The sequence below is a fragment of the Coccinella septempunctata genome, chromosome 3, assembly GCF_907165205.1.
Source record: "Coccinella septempunctata chromosome 3, icCocSept1.1, whole genome shotgun sequence".
NCBI classification, from domain to species: domain Eukaryota; kingdom Metazoa; phylum Arthropoda; class Insecta; order Coleoptera; family Coccinellidae; genus Coccinella; species Coccinella septempunctata.
In genome coordinates this window covers 36305349-36327957 of record NC_058191.1, presented here as the reverse complement: position 1 = coordinate 36327957, position 22609 = coordinate 36305349, and the positions used below count along the sequence as shown (strand labels likewise).

The following is a 22609-nucleotide window of genomic DNA, read 5'->3' as shown; positions in this document are numbered from 1 at the left end:
ACCATCTGATGTGCATTATTTGTCTTATATGACTTTGTTGCGTTTGTTCAAGCTATAATATGTTGCCTGTAGGGCGTCCAGCTTTCACTTCCGTAAAGAAGCGTTGCGAGGACCACTGCTTTGTATACAGCTGTCTTGGTCACATTGAGGTCATGATTTTGAAACACTCTGTTCTTTAGCTTCCAGAATGACCGTGATGACGAATTGATGAGGACATCAAAATTAAAGGGAAGTACAACTTTAAACATTTGCACACGCATTGAATGATACGGTAATACATGCAAAACTGCGTTACGAGTCACAAATTCTCTCTTACTGAGAATAAGCCACCAAAATCGTGCTCTTGGATAGACTGCCAGACTTCTCCTTGTATACCAGTCTTATGAGTGTTATGCATGTCAAGAAGCCTCAATCGACCATTGCCCTCACGGGCATAAAAGAGGCTACGCTCAATTTAAGTCGAATCTATGACACAAAATCATTGAAAATCAAACCTCTTGGATGTATGCCAAAGTGCGAAGCAGTTGCAGACATTTGAACAATGTATTATCGTTATAAATAGCTTGTTTTATTCAATTTCAACACTGCTTTTGTTATACAACCCTTCATCATATTTCAGTTCCTCAGCTGGATCTGCGGTAACACCTACCCTATTTTGTTGTTTCAATTTCCAAATAACTTGATACCCTTCCAGCCTTCTCTTCATTTCGAATATGTCAGCCTGTACATCCAAAACCCCTCATTTCGTAGCTTAAAAGTTTTTGTTCCATTTTCGGCAAGGAACCACATCTTACGTGTTCCAGCTTAAAGTGTACGCGGATACTTAATCGTCTTATCAATTCCAGCATAGTGGTCGCGGTTGCGTGGGTTTGACAACAGTTCAGTCATTTTGTTTACGATCCTTTTGTGACTGGTTACACCCGTGACCTACTTTCGGGCAGCCAGTGAACACTAGAAAGAAAATGTTTCCATTCAACGGTTTATGTTGTGTGTTTTCCGAGGAATTAATGACTGAAACGAACGATAAGAATGTGGCGTTGGAGAAGAAGGCATTCATTCAGTAGAGTGCCATCTATCCTGCACATCGATTATCAATCTTTTAGTATGTCCAGAGAATCTTTTCGAAAATGTTTCTGCACTTTTTTTAAATGAAATCCAAGCAACTGCCTCCATGATTTCAGGTCTCCCAATAGAAGGAATTCTTTGTCATCTTTACTCACAATCCTCCTGATGTTTAAACATCTTGATTCAACAGCACTTCCTTCCAGAGGCTACAAAGGATAGATTTCAGCCACATTCCATTTAATGAGTCTTGAATTTTTTCATTGGGAAAGTATAAGATCTCTGATTGGGGTGTTTAAATTCAAAAAAGAACTGCCCTCATTCCAGAACCAAACAATTAACTTCAAACATGTCATCTTCATTCAGCTGTAGACCTTGTTAAATCTCAGAATTTGAATACAAATGAAAGTTCCTGCTTCTCTGAAAACCTCCAATTATAGTGGATTGCCAATTGTTGTTTCCCAGAAACTCCCCCGCGTTTCTTCTAATTTGTCCGGAGCACAGCCTCGATGAAAATAGACCTATTCAAAGCAGTATTCGGTAAAATTAACCAAGGAGGAATTGGACTGTTCCTGATTGTTAGCAGCTACCAAACAACGCCCACTAGGAAACCTAGTCACATCGATAAAAAATCAGCAGGGTTGAGGAATGATTGAAAAACGGAAGTGGAAATTGAATTCGCGTAGGCCTTGTCATTCTCACCTAAACGGAGCTGGATGTACCAATTTCACGACCAAAATTGTGCGATATCGATTTATTCGGTTATTTTTAGATCTGGTATGTAAGCTATCACGTCACGCACATTTTTGTGCTTTGTAATTTTCGAATATAATTCCAGTGGAATAGGACTGAATATCATAGATGGTATTATTCGATTTCGAACACGTAGATTCGTTAATCGTAAATCATATCAGCGTTATAATTCTATTCCATATGGTATTGGGATGGTAGATGCTATCTTTTATCGAAAATCGATGGTAATTCCATTGTGAATGGCATTATGGGAAACACGTGTGTATTAGAGCAAAAATAGAATTAAAGAACTGGTGGTTAACACATTCGTCCGAAATAATCAGAAATGTTAGGTTATACATCAAAGGTCTCATCTAGGGCAGTTATTTCTTAACCTCACCCAAGAACTTCTGATGATTAGGCCCGGTACTTTCACGTTCGAATAAATAAATTTATTCGATAGATAAGTCTTATTCGTACGATAAGTGAATATGCAGTCTTTTCACTTTCAGATAGTGTTATTCATCGAATAAATCTGTCATTGAAACTCGTTAATAAGATTTTATTTGTCATAGATCGAATGTCATTAATGGTTGAATTTTTAAGATTCTTGATGTATGGCTATTTTTTGTGTGATTTTCAGGAAATATTTGCTTTGTAGTTGGAATTATGACAATTTCTACAATGCGGTCTCTTATGTTACATTAATCAGTGAAAAGTAGTATACCATGTTTTCATAGCATTGTTATTCGTCAAATAATTTCATCTGAAAACACCGAAATAAGGTATCCTTCAGATAAGAAATTATTTGACGGATACTTATTGACAGTGAATAAAATTTATTCGAAGGTGAAAGTACCGGGCCTTAATAAAATTAATTTTCTGTGTGTGTTTCCCATCGAATTTTATGTGAATTCGATCATGACCTCGGTGCTTTCTATGCAGAGATACTTTAGCTTTTAGTAATTTGTTAAATATCTCTGAAATGATCAATTTTAGGCATATAGTGGATGGGACCTTTCTTATTGGTTTCAAGGATTACAATCAGAATTCGATAAAATATGGGTGCACCTTTGAAACAACCAAGTTTGTGATGATAACCCAAACCAAATTTAGAATTTTTTTGTAAATACCCTGTAGGTAACAATTTTTCATCTAAATAAGTTGAAGAATTCAACAATTCAGCTAAAAGAGCAGAAATCACTGAAAACTGTGGATCATTCAAATTGGTTGTCACTGTTGACATTCTGAAATTCATTGTGCTATCTTCCTCCAAGAATTATGTGATTCTCCAATAATTCCCGATCCATATTTCCGAATTCTGGTGAAAATGAACGAAGACGCAAAATCAACGAAAGAACCAACAGAGCTCATACCCGTAGACGAAAAATTATGCGAGAAACTGGAGAAACAAACATACATAACAAACACCTACCAGTTGATCAACCATTTCTTCAAATGTGTGTTAGTGGCAATCGTGGTCTTCATATTACTCGAAAAAATTTCCCGGAAATACAAGGTTCTACACGTCGCCAACAACTATGAGGAAGACTCGACAGAAGTGGACATAGAATCCCATATGAAACAGAAGGACAATCTGACCTTTTTCTGTGATCAGAAGGTGGACTTAGAAAACGACAGTATCGAAGCTCTGACGCTACTACGAGAAGACGTCCTGAATCTGAAACAGCTGGTGCTGAGACTTGGGGAGCAGCTGAGGGAGAGGAGAAGATTCGAATGCCTCACCAAGAAGGAGCTCTCCAGGATCGAAGAAAGGGTGAGGAAGGTTCTTGCAGAAAGCGATATGGTCGACGTGAAAATCAAGAACGCCTTGCATACCTACGAGGCAGATAAAGTTGCACTCTTTGGTATGTTACTACATTGATCCTGGTTTACTAATAGCTCTGAGTGTACCTGCATACTCACCCTGAGATTTACATCTCGATGGTGCATTCACTGTGACAAGAAGAAGGGTATTATGATGTTTGTGAGATATTACTCCTACCAGAGAGTATCATTGGAGCAATTTTTCTTCCAGCCAGCTAATAAATGAGACTTTCATCTCAGCAATCGTCATGCGATTGATCAGATCAAATTTTGCAGATTATGCAGCTGGATACGCTGGTGGAGCAGTAGTTTCATTGTTAGATACCGTACCAGCACCCACTAAGAAGATTTCACAGTTACTAGGATTCTTCAGGTTAGCCAAGGACTCCACTCCTGACCAGATAATAAACCCTAGCTGCTTGCCAGGGGAATGTTTCACCTTCCTTGGTGATAAAGCGAAAATTGTCATAAAATTAGGTGAGCATTGACTTGGATTATAACAATGTGACCCTCCAGCAGAATCGTTCATAGGCATAAAAAATTCCATAACTTTTTTTCGAGATACAAAAATTAAAAGTGAAGCTTTCTGCTAAAAATTTTCAACAATTTAGAAAATAATAGAATGCGTATACTATATTGGGAGTTCAAATAAGTTCGGTCCATTTTTGGCACTCAATTGCCTTGCTTTTGAATGATTTCGATTTATTTCAAATGATCAGAAACTGCTTGTTGAATCAACCCACCTGTTTCTACAAGAGCTCCTTGCGTTTGACTCAGACCATCATCGATAAATGCCTCCAATTCTTTGCCTTCGTTCTTGAAACAACGAAGGCATTCCCCACATAATTTATCATTTAGAGCATTGTGACTTTGATCTACGAGCATTCAATGCCATTTAGCTCCATTTTCAGTCCAATTAAGGGAGAAAACTAGTCAAGAAATGAAGTAAATCATACCCAACCCCCTCACCAAACCATTTTTGTTACAGGAAAACCGATTATCATCGGTTCGATCTCCATGGAGCACAGTTTTCTTGTCGAAGACATATCTTCGGCCCCCAAGGAATTCCAAGTTTTTTCCCTGCAGGATCAGAAGGAAACAGCCAAGGAACTCCTAGGAAAGTTCACATACGAGGTGAAGAACCGACAGAACCTACAAACTTACGAGATCCCTAACAGGGGTGCGAAGAAAACCGAATATGTGATGTTGGAAATATTGAACAATCACGGAAACAATGAAACTACCTCGATATATAGGTTTCGCGTTCATTCAAGATAAAACGGTCGAATATTTAGCTCCATGAAGGCAATAAAATTGGATATAATGGGTATTTACGTTGGCATTCCATTCTATATACCTCTTTGGCGATGTTGATAATACTCCTACAATCACATTTATCGTTCTGCTCTTTGGCGATGGTGATAATACTTCTGCAATCCCATTTATCGTTTTATAGCTGAATAAAATTCTGGAAAATTCATGAGATATGGTCTTTCACTGCGTTTTATACTCCTGAAGGAATAATGTTTGATATTAGTAAGAAAATGATAATCAGTTTGCCTTCAGGGTCTGAGGTATCTCCAAAAATAAATAATAAACTTCTATCAAGAGAAGAAAGAAGGAAACATCATTAAACTTTGAGTGCCTGGATATAAATCGACTGAAAGATTTCCAAGCTTATCACCCCCAATCTCCATGCGTATAATTGTGTCATAGTTCCCCTCATAGAAAATCTTGAAGCATATGCCAGACGCTAAGGGAGAAAGAGCAACGCTAATTTATTCCCCTGGCGAGGGGTATGCAGTCAGATCCAATAACTTCAGCGACATGATGGCACTCGGCCGGAATTCCTTGTAACACCCACGTATTTCCAAGAGATAGGGGTGCCACTTAAAATGAATGCACACATCCTAGAAATACCCCAGTGATTCTTGCATTCCTGTTGAGGAATCCGACCAATTTTCATATATATTTGAACAACTCTACTACCAAGAATTTGGGAATCGTAATATCGTATACACGTGTGGATTCTTCGTTTACCCTTGAAATCTTTTCTTATATTCATCAAGGGGGTAGAGGCAGCGTTTACTGCATGAACTCTATCAGAGTAGGCATGCTTTCTGTTATCTCCAATCGCCTCTAAGAATAGTGGTGAAAAATTACTAAACAAAAGAATAATTGAAGCATCATGGAATAAGTCCCTATCTTTCATTTGAGCCAATTTGAAATATTCTATGGCTGCGGTGTGGATATACAAGGTATCGTAGATTCAGGTGACTTGGAACGATTGTTGAATTCAACTTGTCACATATTCAAAACGGTGACCTATTTTTATCTGAAAAAGAGTTTCAAATATGCTTAATGACTCAGACTATTGATTACGATACCATGCTTCAGATTTCGGATATAAATTCTGACAAAATAGAAAATACTTGTCCCAAGTCAACCACCGATTTGGGAGGTTTGGGACACAAGTTAAAATCCATTAATTTCTCAACTCTCAAATGAAATAGGTGACTTGGGACGGTGTATAATTTTGAGAAATTTGAATTTGTGATTATATAATTGAAATTCGGAGAGGAAATTAAATGATAAACCCCTATTACAGCGAAACTAAATACATCGCAACTCAAATGTAAAAAACTAAACAAAACAAGGGAATTTTGATTTATTTCATTCTTTGGTGATTTATTTGTGCAAAAAACGTAAATAATAATACCGCGTGTATATATTAGGCATTGTCCCAAGTCACCCTATGAAACAACAAAATAAATGAATGCGAGATCCGTGTTGCCGTTTAATTTGTAAACAGCCTTGTTTCATGACATATCTAATAAAGGCAAAATCCCACGTATCCAGAATAATAATTACACATGCACAAATGAAACACATGTACAGGACATTAGAAAGTATAAGGGCCATAAAAAAAGCACTTTTACTCTCCTGAATTCGTTAATTTTTCCTGTCAATTCAAACTCTCTGGTCACGGCAAACTCAACAGGAATTAATTGTTAAACCAACCGAAAAGACGCTACACAATCTTATAAGTTTGTCCCTTCACTCATAAATGGTAAGAAACAAAGAAATCTGCAAGTTACCCGAATCTAACGGTATCTAAGTAAATGGACACATGGACATAATACTGAATTGGAAAAAAAAATTCGAAGACTCGAAAGATTTTGAAATACTCAATTTTTGACTAGTTATGGGCGTTTGGTTTCCGTTGAAACAACCAGTACATAACCCCTTGGCAACCTTATTAGACAGGATTGAAGAAATTGAAGGTAGAACTGTCTCACGAAGCTCGACTTGAGTGGTACCAAATTTCCGAGATACATACTCTAGGATTTCATAGCAAATAATCACGTCATGGCAGTTATTTCCTTTCTGCTCAAAGAAAGTATCATTCTGAACTAGACCTGACAGTCGCATCGAGAGAAGGTAGAGGAAATAGAGAAAGGTAACGTTATCTCCAATTTCTGTCTGTGTATTTTGCCAGAGGAAGTGGAGGAAAACGACGTTTCGTTTGAATGATCAAGTTCACTCGATTCCTCGATTTCTTATGGGAAACGATGAAGGGAGAATTCGTTGTGGTGGCTGATTGATATCTCGATGGATTTCATCTATGTCGAGTGAAAATTTTCTGGTGGGAACTTCAGTGATTCTCGAGTAAATCGAATTCCACGAACTCAACAGTAAAACAATTTACGGTTTATTTCACTAAACTACTTTCTCCAATCTACTGTATAACATTTCAAGGTAATTGTAGTATTGTTTGTAGATATATGCTGCTTTTTCTAGTCTGGAAATGAGAAAATAATTGTCGAAACGCTGTTGAATGAACTGTACATACTGAGGTAGATTTTGTGACCGAAAAAATCCTTCACCTTGTATACAGGATTATGTTTGGTCTTTGGTCCACGCCTTAGTTGTTTTTTTACTTCAAAACGGCTAATTAAAATTAAAACATAATAATAATAATAAGAATGAAATAAACAACGAAAATAAATGATTACATATTAGAGATTGATACAGAGCTTATATAAGGATAGTTGCAAGCTGAATTTGAAATTATTATCGAAACTCAAATGCAAATCAAGAGAAGAGTTTTGGATATTTCCTCGGTTTACTGCCAAAACAAGATAAGTTAATTTTTTACCATTTTTGTGTTGAGTGCATTTTAGTAACCAAAATCGGTATATAAAAATGTACTGCATAATTATGTTCACAGAATCTATGTTATTTTTTCACATATTGATGGTTTCCTTTCTTATAGTTGTTTTATTGTAGAAAGAAACTTTCAATCCACAAAACTAACAAAATGTTGAATGTTACTTATCTGGTTGTGGCAGTAAGCTAACGATTTATTACCAACGAATTTGCCATAACATTTATTGTATTAGAAACACTACTTCGATGACCAAGTGGAATGAGAAAAGTTAGTTTATGCTTTTTTTTTAATATAAAGTAGCTTATTTCGAAGAGTAAAACGGTAAATTTAATGCTTCGAAAAAATGGTAATCGAAGGTATTGTTTTTTACCAAGAATCTACTTTAAAAATATATGTACAAGTCAAAGACCAATCCAGTGTATCAGAAAGCAATATCGATTTCTTTCAAGCATTAGAGTGGGGAAAGAATCAATTTTCCTACCCTTAACTCAAGGGAATTCACTACGAAGACCCCTAACTCATGAAGATTAGGGATTTGTGGTTTCAAAGGCTCGGATATTAATGAGCATCAAAACTGGCTGAAAGTTGCCATGGAAATTCGTAATACCTTTTGCAAATTTCAAGGATGACCAGACAGAATCTCCATATAATACGAAAAATAGGTTTTCTCCGCTTTCAATACCAACCTTCAATTTATGGGAAGAAATTTATGGGGAATTTAATGATGCAATTTCATCCGGATCACGAGAAATTACTGTGGAAGCTGTCAGATCTCGAAGATGCATTTGCTCGAAGAGGAAATGATAATACTTGTTCCCTCTCATTCACAATGATTACAAAGTTATGTACTATGTTGAGAGAAGAAAATTGTCCCCTATAATTTTACAGTATTTGTTCGAGAACAGGTTCATTTTGAAAAACAATCCAAAAAGCTGGAATTTGTTCTGGATTTCTGAAGATCCTCTTTTAAACTATATTCCTCCATTTTTCATCATGAATGGGATGTTTTAGGAAATGAAAAACCTGGAGAGCAACAGTCATCGTCATAAATTAGAACTAAATTATCTCCAACTAAACAGTGGAAAGAAATTCAGTATGCTTTTTCTTTGAATACTTTCCTCAACTATCAACACACGTTAATAGGAGTAGACACTCAATTTTCATCCAAATTATCATCGAATTTCCCAGTTTCCGAAAAAAACGTGGACAATGATTGTGTTTTCTTTTTCAGTAATTTGCTTAACACGAATGATAGAAATATTCAACAATTGAGTGAAATATCACATTTCCAGTATTCGAGCAGAATTCATGGGACTCATTGCAGTACAAATATAGCTTCAAATCTACAATTAATAGTGGTTCAATACCTAAGAGCTCTATCGACACAAAATTCCTAAATGTAAGATATGTAATTCAGTCCATTTCAGTCAGTCTGTATTGATGTATATAATTGTGAGAAATTCAATATGTTCGAAATTCCCTTTTGTTGAAATTAAGGTATAGGTATAAGCTCCTCACTAATTATAATGACAACTGGAAATTTCAGTATTATATTACTTGACGATTCGGTAATGTTATCGTAGCATTCATAGTCACTTCATTAATTCGAAATTAGATACCAATGAGTGGAATACCGTTCATTGTTCTGCAAGAAGAACAGATGAATAGCGTCATAATTCGCTTGTCATAGTCATAGTCATAGACGTAGTTTGTTGTACTTCGAATTTTACAAGAAACGTTTGAAATAAGCATTCTGTTTGAGGATCTTCTTCTTCTTTTTTTTACACTTTGATTTATCTTATTCATATCAGTTGATAACTCCAAAACAATTACAGACGAAAATTATTTTCAAATCCTTCATATAGTAGGTACAAATATACCTATGATATTCTGGTCAAAAAGAAGCTAATCAATAATTTTTGATTTGTTTCGTTGCTGCTATGAAATGTAATTCAACAGATCATCGTAACTTTTCCAATTTGTAATCCTTCTCCTCCTAGGGTTTGGATTTGGAGAAGTTCGTATGAGAAGCCTGTAATTGAATCATCCATCCTCTCCAGAAGTTAGCTTCAAACTATATTTCGAGTGGAAATTTCACACAACTATATATTTCCAACGAATGATTACCCAAAATAGATATACATCTTAACATCAACTTGTGTATTTATGGGAAAAGTTGAGGTATTTGATGTTTCATTTACTGACGCGTGTACCCTCCAAAATATGATGTAGAAAAATAAGAAAAAATATTGGTGTGGTAGTAGTTTTGTTTTATTCCATCATCTATAGAGGTACGGAATTTTATGAGAAGTTCAGAAACTGGCAAATTAGCAAAATAAACATAGTAAATTCTCGCGGTATAGTTGAAACGTCATTTCCTAAAATTTCCATTTGCGAGATAGCAAAGTGCCCATAATCGAAACTCATTACTCATAATTATATAACTGTATAATTGGAACATTTCCCGGTCATTTGACCCCATCTGGAATCAATTCCATGCGACTGTCATCATAGCATCTATTCACCGCTGACGCTTTGAAGACTTGGACGACAATTTCAAGTTCAACTGAAGATGAAGAAAGTTCTGCTATGTCTTCGACGTGTTCTTAATGGGATATTCATTCCATAAGCAATTTTCAGTGCAAACTCTGTGGTAAAAATAAGAAATTCAAAAAATTCATTGGAATTCATCCATGTATGTTTTCAAAAAAGTGTATGTAACTCTTTAGCAATTTAATGTAGCTACAGAGTGGTAATTTGAGAAGGTGCAACCTTCAATATCTTGGCTCCCATAAAAATTAGGAAAAATGCAAAAATAGGTTAACTTTTGTATGGCGACATTTTTAGACTGTGGGTCCTAATCAATTGGGGGTTGTGTGACACCTTGTAATTCGCTGGACTTTTCCAAAATGCTGTACATTTGCTTTTTTTTATTAGCACTCATAATACTCGTATAGTTACATTAGCAAGTGTTGCAAAGAGATGAGTCCATTATTTTGTAGACAAAAGTTTAATCAGATGCGTTCCTTATGTTTTGGAAAATTGCAACTCGAATTTCTCGACTTGCTCTGCGTATTATTTTCGGTATTCTTACTTTCATTTCTTCTACATCTCGAGGCTGTGTTTTATACAGGGTGACTAGGGTGAGTCTTTGACTCGTACAAATATCTTAACAGTAGATTCCTGAGGCAAAAAGAAACTGTTTTTTTCTATAGCATTTTTTACAATTCGGCCCTGATAAAAAGACAGCCTGTATCTTTAAAACCGAGCCGATTAGGAAAAAAATAGTAAAGGCAAAAAATGTTTGTTTTGACCTCAAGAATTTACTGTTAAAATATTTGTACGAGTCCCCAAAGGAAAGAATGTGGCACAATTCAATTGGCCTTTTTTACCAATCCATTTCTCTCTGAAAATATTGAGGTGTAACTCCATCTGGTTGGAAATGAATGAGGTCTTCTTGTATAAGCATATATTCGAGCATATATTACTCATTACAGGATGCTCAACTGAAGCTACTCACTCAAATCTTCTTGAGTAATTAGTAGATCCTTACACCAAGCTCATCTTGATGAGTATGGAAATATGATTTTGAATTCAGTGAGGCAATGGCTCACAGATGGCCATTACGCTCCCCGGACTTGACACATTTCCTTTGCATATTTTCTGTTGTTGCATGAAATCGGAGATACTAACGGCGGTAGGTATCTCTTTAAATTGAACCAATGTATATCTCTTGGTGATTCCAGAAATTCACTTCCTATACCTGAAATGTCTCTCTACAATTGTTCCTCAAGACTTCAAGGGTGGAGTAACATAATTTGAAGGCTTAATTTTTGATTGTTGAGTCAAGAATATTTGAATTTGCCGCCATATGAGTTGGAGAGCATCGAATATGATCGTGATAAGCATTTGGGCTCGATTTAAGGATACTCTTCTTCCTGTGCATGAAAGAATTGCCTCAGGTATGCTTCGTGGATCGTCTTCAGAATCAGTGGTGACTAGAAACTTTTTCCTTCTTGCGTATCAAAGATCTTTCGTGAATGAAACAACAATGTGCAACCCCTTTTCCGTGTGAACACAGGAAGAACTCCAGTGAAATCGTGTCCGATGTATAATTGAGATTATTTAAAGGTCGCTATAACGACCAGTTGGCATGGTAACACGAAGCGACGACTACGTCACGGCAAAGCATGAGAAAGTCCGCGACCAGCAGGAGACCTCAACTTACCGTTAGCGGTGTCAAAATAGCCCCACACCGGAATGAAGACCGCAGTTGCGCCAATAATGAAGCATATGAAGCCCAAGACTGCCACGCATGTTGAATAAAGAGGCTTCGGCTCCGCCATATCACAAAAATAACATCTTAGCACAGAACATCACAGAAAACCACCAAAGATCACGGCGAAGGAGACGCGCATGACGGCATTTGGATTCGCACGAGGCCAAGGGACGTCTTCGAATCGATATTCGATGTAAGGATTCGATTGGAATGCACCTGTAATTTACATGACACACTGGCGGCCTGGCGCGGCACTATCACCTTATTCCTTTTATTATCACAAGTAGGCGTGGGCGGGCGTAGATTCCTTGTTGCGTCGCGAATTTTTACGAGCGTAGCTGGTTATTATAATCGCTCTAAAGACTGACTAAAGTCAAATATAGCATGCCGTGTTTGTTTCACCTAGTGAAGGTGTGTCGACCATGGAAGGGGGTCTCGACAACTCACTCCGGAGCGCGGTGGTATCGCCTAGAGTCGCGAGTTGCTTGGTGTATCAACTCTATTCCCTTGCGTAGGGGGCATTGAAGCGTTCTAACCTGCTGGACCGGTCGCGGTGCCTAGGTGCATGAGGATTCACCGGTCGCGGTTTTCACGGATGAAATTATGCGGTACGGTCCAGTGGCGTGCCACACGCGGGGCCAAAATACCAGGACTTCCATGCCTCAAACAGTTGGCTCAGATTCGAGCAGATTTTCCAAGGGTTTCTACAGTTTTATGTTCAATTTCCAATATATCGTATACAGTCTGGTTTCTGAAAATGTGGAAGACTACAGGAGGTTGTTCTTTCTCCGAAAACATTAATATTTCGTGAGGAAACATTGTACCTATTGCTGTAGGTACAGGATGGGCAAAATTCGTTGTCTACTGAGGGGATCTCGAGAACTATAAGAGCTAGAAGAGAACGGATGGCACATTTCCAAGCTCTTTTCCAGAGAAACAAAGAATGAAGAAAACCGTAGCCTCCTACGATTCTTCGTTTTTGAGTTATAAGCAAAAAATGGGATTTTTTTCGAAAAGTTGTCATAACTTTTTTGTCTTTGAAGTTACAGATCTAAAACTTGAATCTTCTACAGGCACTTTTATACTTAGAATCTACTGACAAAAGTTTTTTCCAATTCGAAAATAACAAATTCGATAAAAGTTTGCCTATAAAAAAACGAAAGTTCGCGTAATGATTCGAAATGAAAAAAATATTTTGAGCTCGTCAGTGGATTCTACGTAAAAAAGTGCCTGTAGAAGGTTCAAGTTTCAGGTCTGTAACTTCAAAGACAAAAAGTTATGAGAACTTTTCGGAATCGTCAAAATCTCATTTTTACTAATAACTCAAAAACGAAGAATCGTAAGAGGCTTTGGTTTTCACCATCCTTTTTTTCTCTGAAAAAGAGCTCGGAAATATGTCATCCCTTTTCTTCTAGCTCTTATAGTTCTCGAGATCCTCTCAGTAGACAACGAATTTTGACCACTCTGCACATGCCATGTGCGTATATGATTGCGTATTATTACACAACAGGAAATATGGTCCTCATGACGCTTAATGGTGAAACAAATTACAAGAAACTTGGCTATAGCCTGATGATAAACTAGGGTAATCTAGGAGTTTCAGAAAAGTTGCTTTTTTTCGGAGATACAGGGTGATTTATGAATTTTGGTATACATTTTCGATATCCATAACTTGAGAATGAGTGGTTTGATTTGGACGAAAATATGTGGGCTCGTTTATTTCCAACAGCCCTTCGATACACATAAAAACATGATCTGCAACAACTGAAGTGGGAAAAACAAAAAAAAAATATAAGTTAAAATTGAATTTGATTGACAAAAATGTCAGATTATTCACTTCAGGTATCCAAAAGTATTGCAGTTTGTTGCCCTTTGTCAAATGAGGATAAAGTAGCATTAGTCAGGTTTCAGTGATTTGGACTGATCGTTAGCATTTGTATTGTCTTTCCAGTCCAGTACCTTTCGAAAGATATATTATATTAGCCAAAAATCAGTTGCGAAAATCTCCTGGAAAAAGCCAAGCCTACATAGAGTGTAGCCATGGGTGAATCATAAACTTCTCCATTGTAGCTTACAGATGTGCCACAAAGATCGACAATTTACGTTTTTGACCGAGCCGGCTAATCTAAAATGAATTTTATAACTAGAACAATTTAGTGTTTCGGTACCTAACTGAATAATGAATTCCGTACAGTCTGTTTTTCAGAGTTCAACTCAAACTGAAATCTCATTTTTCCTTCACTCAATTATGCAACTATGAGAAAGCTTTCAGGTACCTATACTTCATTCAAATTTATTTTAGCAGTCGGTTGGCCATGAAATAATTTTCTCAAGTTTTTGTAACTAGAACGAAGTTAGGTTGGCACTCATGAAATGCCGTTAATGTCATAACGCCGTTGCCACAACTAATATCAATTTTATTACGAAAATGCCGAAAGTGATTGAAAAAAGAGACAGGGTTTCAGGAAGTGCTATTTAGAATTTAGGTCCGCTCATTCAAATAATTATATACCCTGATATTCTAAAATCCACAATACGTCAGACGCTAGCGAACATATTCAATGTAAGAGAATTTATATAATGTTTCATCTGAATATATACTGCTTATATTTCAGCTGAATATTTCCACAATAAGATTGTGAATGAAGAGGATGACAAAGAATTTCCTTCTATTGGGAGACCCAAAAAAGTGGTGGCATTTGAGAATTTGATGTTTGAGTGAATTAATGCGAAAAGTTTACTACAGGATTTTCGATAAATGTCATCGGAGAATAAGTTCCCTAAAATGGATTATTCTATACTTCATTTGACTTGTCCTATACAATGTAAATGTCTTAAGGTACTAATAAATACCTATAATTATTATTATTACATCAATGTATTAAGATGAATAGCCACAAATACGCGCAAGTTGCCCTGTTACTTGTTTATTCATGTGAAATTTTTGTTCAAAGGTGAAGTTCATCTTAACTTGAAACTTCCTTCAATTCCTTTTACTTATATTGATGCAAGATGATTTTTGTTGAAGAATTCAACATTCTTGTAATTATCTGTTAATTCCTTCGGGAGATACCCATTCCCAACCACTGCATGATATGCATTACATCTTCGAGTTAATATTTTTGAAATCTACAAATGATGTAAGCCAAAGAAGAAAACGAACATAAACTCTCCTCAAGCTAGTGCATATTATGATATTATACTGATCTCTTGTATTTTCCATGCAAATAACTGTATTTGGTATGCCTTCAATCAGTATGTATAAACTTCAATTATGTTCGTCACATATTTTCCGAAGAGATTCGACATTGTGATAAAATACGTAATAACAGAATCTTTTACGTAGAACGGGCAACATAGCGTTGATTTAAAACCCAAAAATGTTTTGACAAGCGTCATAACCCCACATTTTCGTACTATACAGAGTGAAATATGTCAAATTTCCATGGCCAACCGACTGCTAAAATAAAAGTGAATGAAGTATACTTTACTTTTCATTGATACACGATAGACTGATAGACATATCATCCCATTTCATCCCCATTATTAAATAATGTGATGAATTCTCTGGATTATCGGAAATCAAACTGTTTTGGTGGACGCATTTTGTTGACAGAATTGTTTTATGAGGCTATTATATGCACGTTAAGCCATAATAACTCAGCAACGCAATCCTATTATTCAACATCAGAACCGATATTCATTAGCTTTAGAAACAGTAACTAATGGTTTTCGTTAATTTGCTGCCTTAACTGGAATACGAGTAATGAACAGTTGATGAATCTTTAACCAGTTTTCGAAAACAGACATTTTCTTGTTTAACGAAGCCAAATCCTTCGTTTCAAAATTGATGGAGAAAGCTTTCAGCTGCTTCAATTTGAAATATGTGGACGAGCAATAATCAATACGAGGATGTATTGATATCTAGTCAGCCTAGACCAGTTCCATGCATGAAAAAAATATTGCGTTACCATAACAACGAACAATAACTTATTAGAAGCGTCAGTGTGAAGTTTGAGGTCAAAAAAGTAAACCAGAGTTACGCAATAAATTGAAAGAAAGAATATGTCCACCGAAATTGTGAATATCGAAAAATTGGAGTATCGAGCTATCATCAAGTACCTGTATTTAAGGGTTAAGAGGTAAGCAGATTTACGAAGATATGCTTAATACCCTTGGTGATCAATGCCTTTCGTATGCGACCGTGAAGAATTGGACTGCAACCTTCAAATGAGGTAAATTTTCCATTGAAGATGATGACCGATCGGGAAGGCCAGTTTCTGTGTCAGTACCCGAAAATATCGCTGCAGTTCATGACATGATTTTATCAGACCGTCGAATTGGGCTAAAACGAATATCTGAAGCACTGAATATTTCATACGAACGCGTTCATCATATAGTTCACGTCAACTGGGAAATGAGAAAAATTGCTGCAAAATGGATACCTAAATGTTTGAATGTTGACCAGGAGAGTGCAAGGGTAGAAGCATCGTGTTCGATGTGTGCTCGATTTGAAAACGATGTAGACTTTTTAAACCGAATTGTTACTATAGATGAGACTTGGGTACAATTCTACGCGCCAGAAACAAAGCAACAATCGATGGAATGGCGACACTCTGGTTCTCCAAGACCTAAGAAGTTTCGTGTCCAAAAAATCTGCTTGAAAAGTGCTTGCTTCAGTTTTTTGGGATTGCCATGGAGTAATCATGATTGAGTTTTTGGATCAGGGTAGAACAATAACTGGAGATTACTTTTCGACATTACTGACCACTCTACGGGAAAAAATTAAAGAGAAAAGACGCGGAAAGCTATCCAAAGGTGTTTTGTTTTTGCAGGACAACGCCCCTGCACACAAATCCCATGTTTCCATGCACCAGATGGCTCCATCGTATTATCACCTCCTTCCTCAACTGAAAAAATGTTTAAAAGGTCGTAAATTTTCTTCCAACGAGGAGGTCATGAAAGCTGTTTAGGTCTGGTTTGCAGGGTGAGAAGAAACATTTTCTTTTAAGGTCTAGAGACGTTGCAGGTTCGCTGTAATAAATGTATCCAATTAAGAGAAGAATATGTAGAGTAATAAAATATTTTGACATTGAACTTTTGTTTGGTTCTATAGTAGGCTAAGAATTGTTCAATATATCCTCGTATATTTTGAATATTCAAGCTCACAAATGAATTAGGTAATTCCGATCATCGTGGATAAGGGTTATTCCTGTCAGACGTCTGACCATCTGATCCATACCACTCGCGTACGAACCAGTTCAAAGACAACTAACGGTGAAAATCGGTGTTAGAACCGAACGCCCCTATTGAACACTCCACAAATAACGACGGAACTCCGCAAACAGGAAGCAATCCAATCAGGAGAAACAATATTCCCCACCGTGGGGGAATTTTCACAAGTCATTTTCCCAAAGCATGTGGCTGGTTTAATGAATTTGTTTTTCCACCGACCGCTTCCAAATGTGACCGATATTCGTATGGAGAAGGAATCGGAAATTGGACATTGTTGTCCCGGATGAGCCAGGATTTGCGATGATGATTAGATTTTCGATAGGGACAGGGTTCAATCTAGCGCTCGTGGCATTGGTCACTTTTTCATCATTATTTTCATGCTCTACTCTCTATACTGTCGAAGATATAAACGTTTCATGAAATGAAGCCGTCAAAAGAGGGTAAGATAGATCTGATAGAAATATCTGAACTATTCATTCATTCATTGCTGTATCCCGTTGCCGGGAATGAATCTACAAAAAGACGAAAAAAGGGAAAAAACAAAAAGAAAAGAAAAAGAAAGGAAAAAAAGGTGCGAACAGACTTATAGTTTTTCAGGGCTAATTGCGACTGTGTGCTCTCCTGTGACTGTAGAGACCCAACCGTGACCTACATATCCTACCACACTCCAGGCATGGATAGTCACCAACCAGATCGGGCCGCCGCTGTATCCTTCTCGAGTCTCCATTATAACTGTGGACCAAAGACCTCCACTGTGACCTGTCTAACGCTAGTTGTTCCCAGTTATGATTGGCAGCAACTGATTTTAGGGAATGATGTAGTGTATCCTTAAACCGCTCATACTGGCCTCCTGGTTTCCGGACTCCCTCAGTGAATTCTCCATATAGAGCTATTTTGGGGAGTCTTGTGTCTTGCATCCTCAGAATGTGGCCGCTCCATCTGAGTCGGGGCCTCGTTACTTGAGTCTCGATTGTTGTACAACTCGCGTGTTGCAAGACTTCTGCATTCGAAACTTTGTGGAACCATCTGATGTGCATTATCTGTCTTAGATGGCGTTGTTGCGTTTGTTCAAGCTGTTTAATATGTCTCCTGTAGGGCGTCCAGCTTTCGCTTCCGTAAAGGAGCGTTGGGAGGACCACTGCTTTGTAAACAGCTGTCTTGGTCTTCAGATTGAGGTCGTGATTTTGAAACACTCCATCCTTTAGCTTCCAGAATGCCCGTGATGCCGAATTGATACGGTTGTGTATTTCCGTGTCAAGGTTAGCCCTAGTATTTATGAAGCTTCCCAAGTATTTGAACTGCTCGACCTGTTCTAGGTTTCATTCTCCAGGCTGATATCTGTTTGAAGGCTTTCTGGCGGACTTACCAGGATTTTGATTTTGTCGATATTGAGTCTAAGGCCTAAAGCTTCGTATATATGTTTATAGGTCTGAACTCTTATATTCTAGCTGACGGCGGCCATTTTTAACAACTCTCGTAATTTGAAAAGATTTTTGATGTGATAAGATTCACTGTTGGATTGCTCTACTCTAGTTTCTTTGAATGACCAAAGGTTTTAAATTTTTCACTCTGAATAAAAAAAAATTTTTGTTCTAAATTGAATAAGAATTGTAAAAATGAATTCAATTTTGGAAAAGACACTAGAGTACAGGGAGGGCAAAGTTCGTTGTCTACTGAGGGGATCTTGAGAACTATAGCAGCTAGAAGAAAACGGATAACACATTCTCGAGCTCTTTTTTCGTGACTAATCCAAATCTGAAAACAGTATCGGTCTATCATTTTTAGATTTCGAGTTATAAATAAAAATTGAGATTTCGACGATTCCAAAAAGTTCTCGTAACTTTTTTGTCCTTGGAGTTACATATCTGAAACTTGAACCTTTTTAGGCACTTTCATACGTAGAATCTACTGACAAAATATTTTTTTCTTATTCAAAAATATCAAATTCGATAAAAGTTTGCATTTAAAAAAATTAAAGTTCACCTAATGATTCGAAATGAAGAAATATTTTGAGCTCATCAGTGGATTCTAAGTAAAAAGGTGCCTATAGAGAGTTCAAGTTTCGGATTTGTAACTTCAAAGACAAAAAAGTTATGAGAACTTTACGAAATTTTCAAACATAAAAACAAGAATAGGCACAATAGACACAGAAGAGGCTTGCGATGCTTGAGAAGAGTTAAGAGTTCAGGTTGGGGATCCTCTTCGACTAAAAGTTGAAGGCATTGCATAAATTTTAGTAAATCCAAGTATTACCTCACTTTCGAACACAAGGACAATTGGTTTATACAGGGTGAGTCTTTGACTCGTACGAATATTTTAATAGTAGATTCTTGAGTTCAAGAGGAACACTTTTTTCCATAATCATTTTTTCTGAATCGGCTCTGTTTGAGAAATACAGGAGGCTGTTAAAAACCATAAAAAAATCTCAGGAACGGTTTTATCGAATGAAATTTATTTCGGAAGATAGTTTTTCATTCATTTGATCAATCGTTTTCGAACACAAGATATCATAGATGTCTTCCAGTTTTCTCATTATGACCATATGACGTACCATAAAAATACCGAAAATTCAATGAACCCAACCCTTGAAACTGAGTTGGACTCTATCTATCAATTTTGAACGTTCTGTAAAATAAAAGTATTCTTCATATTTTCTCGTTCAACGCGTCGTTTGAGAGTAATTTGTTGAAAATACAAAAAGTATATGTGAAATTTGAAGAATTTAGTACTTTGGCTGAATACAACTCAGTTTGAAGGATCCACAGATGCGTTGTCACAGATTTAGCTACTTATTCTGAAGGTTATTTTATTTTTCCAGGGGTGGCACAGCTCATTATGATAACTTAAAATGGCTATAGCATTTTATCAGGGCCGAATCGGAAAAAATGGTATAGGAAAAAAGTGGTTTTTTTTTTACCTCAAGAATCTACTGTTGAAATATTTGTATAAATTAGCAAGAGATAAACCATATTCCATATCAGTCGATTTTTTATTCGTCTATTCGAAAAAAATCATAAAACGAAAATAATTTTGCCTAGAAAAACAATCTGGTGAATTAGAACAAAAACCAATTGCACTACTAATTGCCTCACTATGTGTGTCAACCGTATCGTTCATAAACAGCATCCAAGTGACATCCTACACTCCAGCAAGATCACAGTTCAAACGTAATATTCGATTAACATTTCGCCAGTCGTTTGATGAAACTAGGTGAACCTCACATCTGTATTTTACTATCAATTGTAAAGACGTAGAAGTTGTGGATGAGTCACGTAGGTTCCTGAAAAAATTGAATCAATTGATATTACGTGAGTTTAGGTTAAGTCGCATTAATTCACAGCATCACTGTATCATTCAATATTTAAGTAAGCAGATTCCAAACTGTTGACATCTGTCAATAGAATAACACTTTTTTCTGTAATATTCTGAAATAATATGCGCTTTTCATTCATAATTCCAAGAATCACTTCAAATGAATGAAAGAATTGGGGAACATTTCACTTTTTTACCAGATTCTCATGTGAAACTCATGTCAAATCAGAAAATGGAAGGCTGGATTAATAACTTCGAAATTACCAAGTGGAATTTACATCTAAAACACGATGTAACACTGGAAGAAGTTTCATTCGGGAATGAAACTACATTTAATTTGATTTATCAATCGAATATTAAAAAGGTGCAAGAAATATCGAAAATTTTCATGAAATTATGTATTTGTTTTCATACACAAAAAATTATTGGTTGATAATTTTTATAGGAAGTTGACATCAACCATCCACTACTGGAGATCAGTCGTCGACTGCAAGAAGAACATTTTGCTCATTCCTAGGCATGTGAAGTTATCACGGAAAAACCATTTTCCAAGAAATTTTTTTGTAGCTTTTACTACTTTTCGAAAACAAATGATATGGAGAAAATTTCTAGCTATTGATTATTTCATTTCATCGTTCGGTTAATCCAAAAACGGCAAAATAACAAATATTGATATTTTTTGAATGCTCATAAATATGGTGCTTTTATATTCTTTTTAAGCTATTTCGATCAAAATTAACCGGAGGAAATTTCAAATCGAAATGCGGGAAATATATTCATGTTGTTTCTGGTTCAATAAAAACTTGACGTCAAATGTAATAAAAATGGATAAAATTTCAATATCTCAGTTTTTATTGAACCATAGACAGCATGGATATATTTTCCGAATGTTGATTCAATTTCCCAGGGTAATATGAAATAAATGAAAAATTTCCTGTATAGTCTTTTACTCTAATTGAAAATTCATTGAACCTTCATAAATTAGGTGAAATTTAGTCCAAAGTAGAGTCAGAGATTTTCTCAATTTTAAAAACCGGTAAAATCTGTAAAATAATTTATTTTTTCAATAATGATTTTTCCGTTATAACTTTTCATACCCATGCTCGATAGTTTTTCTGTTATAGCATTTGGATAGCCTATGAAAAAGACATCACTTTTCAATCATGAAACTATTTTTCGAGTAAAAAAATCAATTTTATATTTTTAAAACCTCTTTTTTGCTGTGAATATATAAAATCGAAGAATTCTTCGAAAACAAATAGAAATAGTGGAGAATAAAATAAAACAGACTTATAGCTGTAAAATTAGATGTACTGAAACACTTCATCATCCTGGTCATTTCCTTAAAAGATCAGATATTCAACCCAGCCTCTTTCATGAAATTGATATTCGTAGATGATTTTTTTCCGCTTTCATTCCTCAGTTTTATCCCCTATTCAATTTCCTTGCCGACGACATACATAAAAAAACAACAGCAGACTTAACCACTGATTGAAAATTGAATCCTGAATCTCGAAGTGTGATCTGAATAAAACCAGCCTCAATAATACCGTCCTTCCATCCTTGTGAATTTAAAGAGCCACTTCACTCCCTGCGCTAATTGAACCCGTGAAATTTTCAGAATTCTGAATCAAGGGAGAGGATTTACATTGAGCAGGAAGTGAACTAATGGAAGATTTGCTATCGGAAATAAAGCTTCTACTTACTCAATTCTGAGAACTCTGAGGTCGAAAGATGAAAATGAATGAAAACTTGTTGCTTAAGTGTGGCAGTTTTTCCGCTAACATAGTTTCTATGTGAGCTATGAAGATTATAAAATTCTAGATAGAATATATCTGTGTGTATTGCCTACGTTCTGTTTGAATGCTTCTTAAGACGGTCCAATATTTGTTAAATATCAATCCTTGAATAGTTTTCACTCATGAAAAACTGCGCAAGAGTCCAACACTTACACGATCTATGCCACTGTCTAGAACAGTTAAAACTGCCAT

At 36.2% G+C, this 22609-nt stretch overlaps 2 protein-coding genes across 2 annotated transcripts in view; one reads left to right on the top strand and one right to left on the bottom strand.

Moving 5' to 3' along the window:
• Positions 1 to 12542, bottom strand: part of LOC123309173 — a 41777-nt gene extending 29235 nt beyond the window's left edge. The window contains exon 1 of the mRNA XM_044892140.1: positions 12021 to 12542. Coding sequence (XP_044748075.1) covers positions 12021 to 12138 — 118 coding nt within the window. The 5' untranslated portion in view covers positions 12139 to 12542. The remainder of the gene's footprint in view (positions 1 to 12020) is intronic.
• Positions 3011 to 5106, top strand: LOC123309171 (SUN domain-containing protein 3-like). The gene is made up of 3 exons (XM_044892139.1): positions 3011 to 3662; positions 3898 to 4098; positions 4610 to 5106. Exons 1-3 carry the CDS (start codon positions 3125 to 3127, stop codon positions 4897 to 4899), a joined length of 1029 nt encoding a protein of 342 aa, XP_044748074.1. The 5' UTR covers positions 3011 to 3124; the 3' UTR covers positions 4900 to 5106.
• Positions 12543 to 22609: the final 10067 nt, after the last annotated feature.

What these genes read in the sequence shown, in the direction of transcription:
- LOC123309171 (XM_044892139.1), top strand. Translation starts at nt 3,125, where the DNA reads ATGAACGAAGACGCAAAATCAACGAAAGAACCAACAGAGCTCATACCC. An exon ending in AGATAAAGTTGCACTCTTTG is followed by an intron (nt 3,663 to 3,897) that starts GTATGTTACTAC and finishes CAAATTTTGCAG; the next exon opens with ATTATGCAGCTGGATACGCT. An exon ending in GAAAATTGTCATAAAATTAG is followed by an intron (nt 4,099 to 4,609) that starts GTGAGCATTGAC and finishes TTTTTGTTACAG; the next exon opens with GAAAACCGATTATCATCGGT.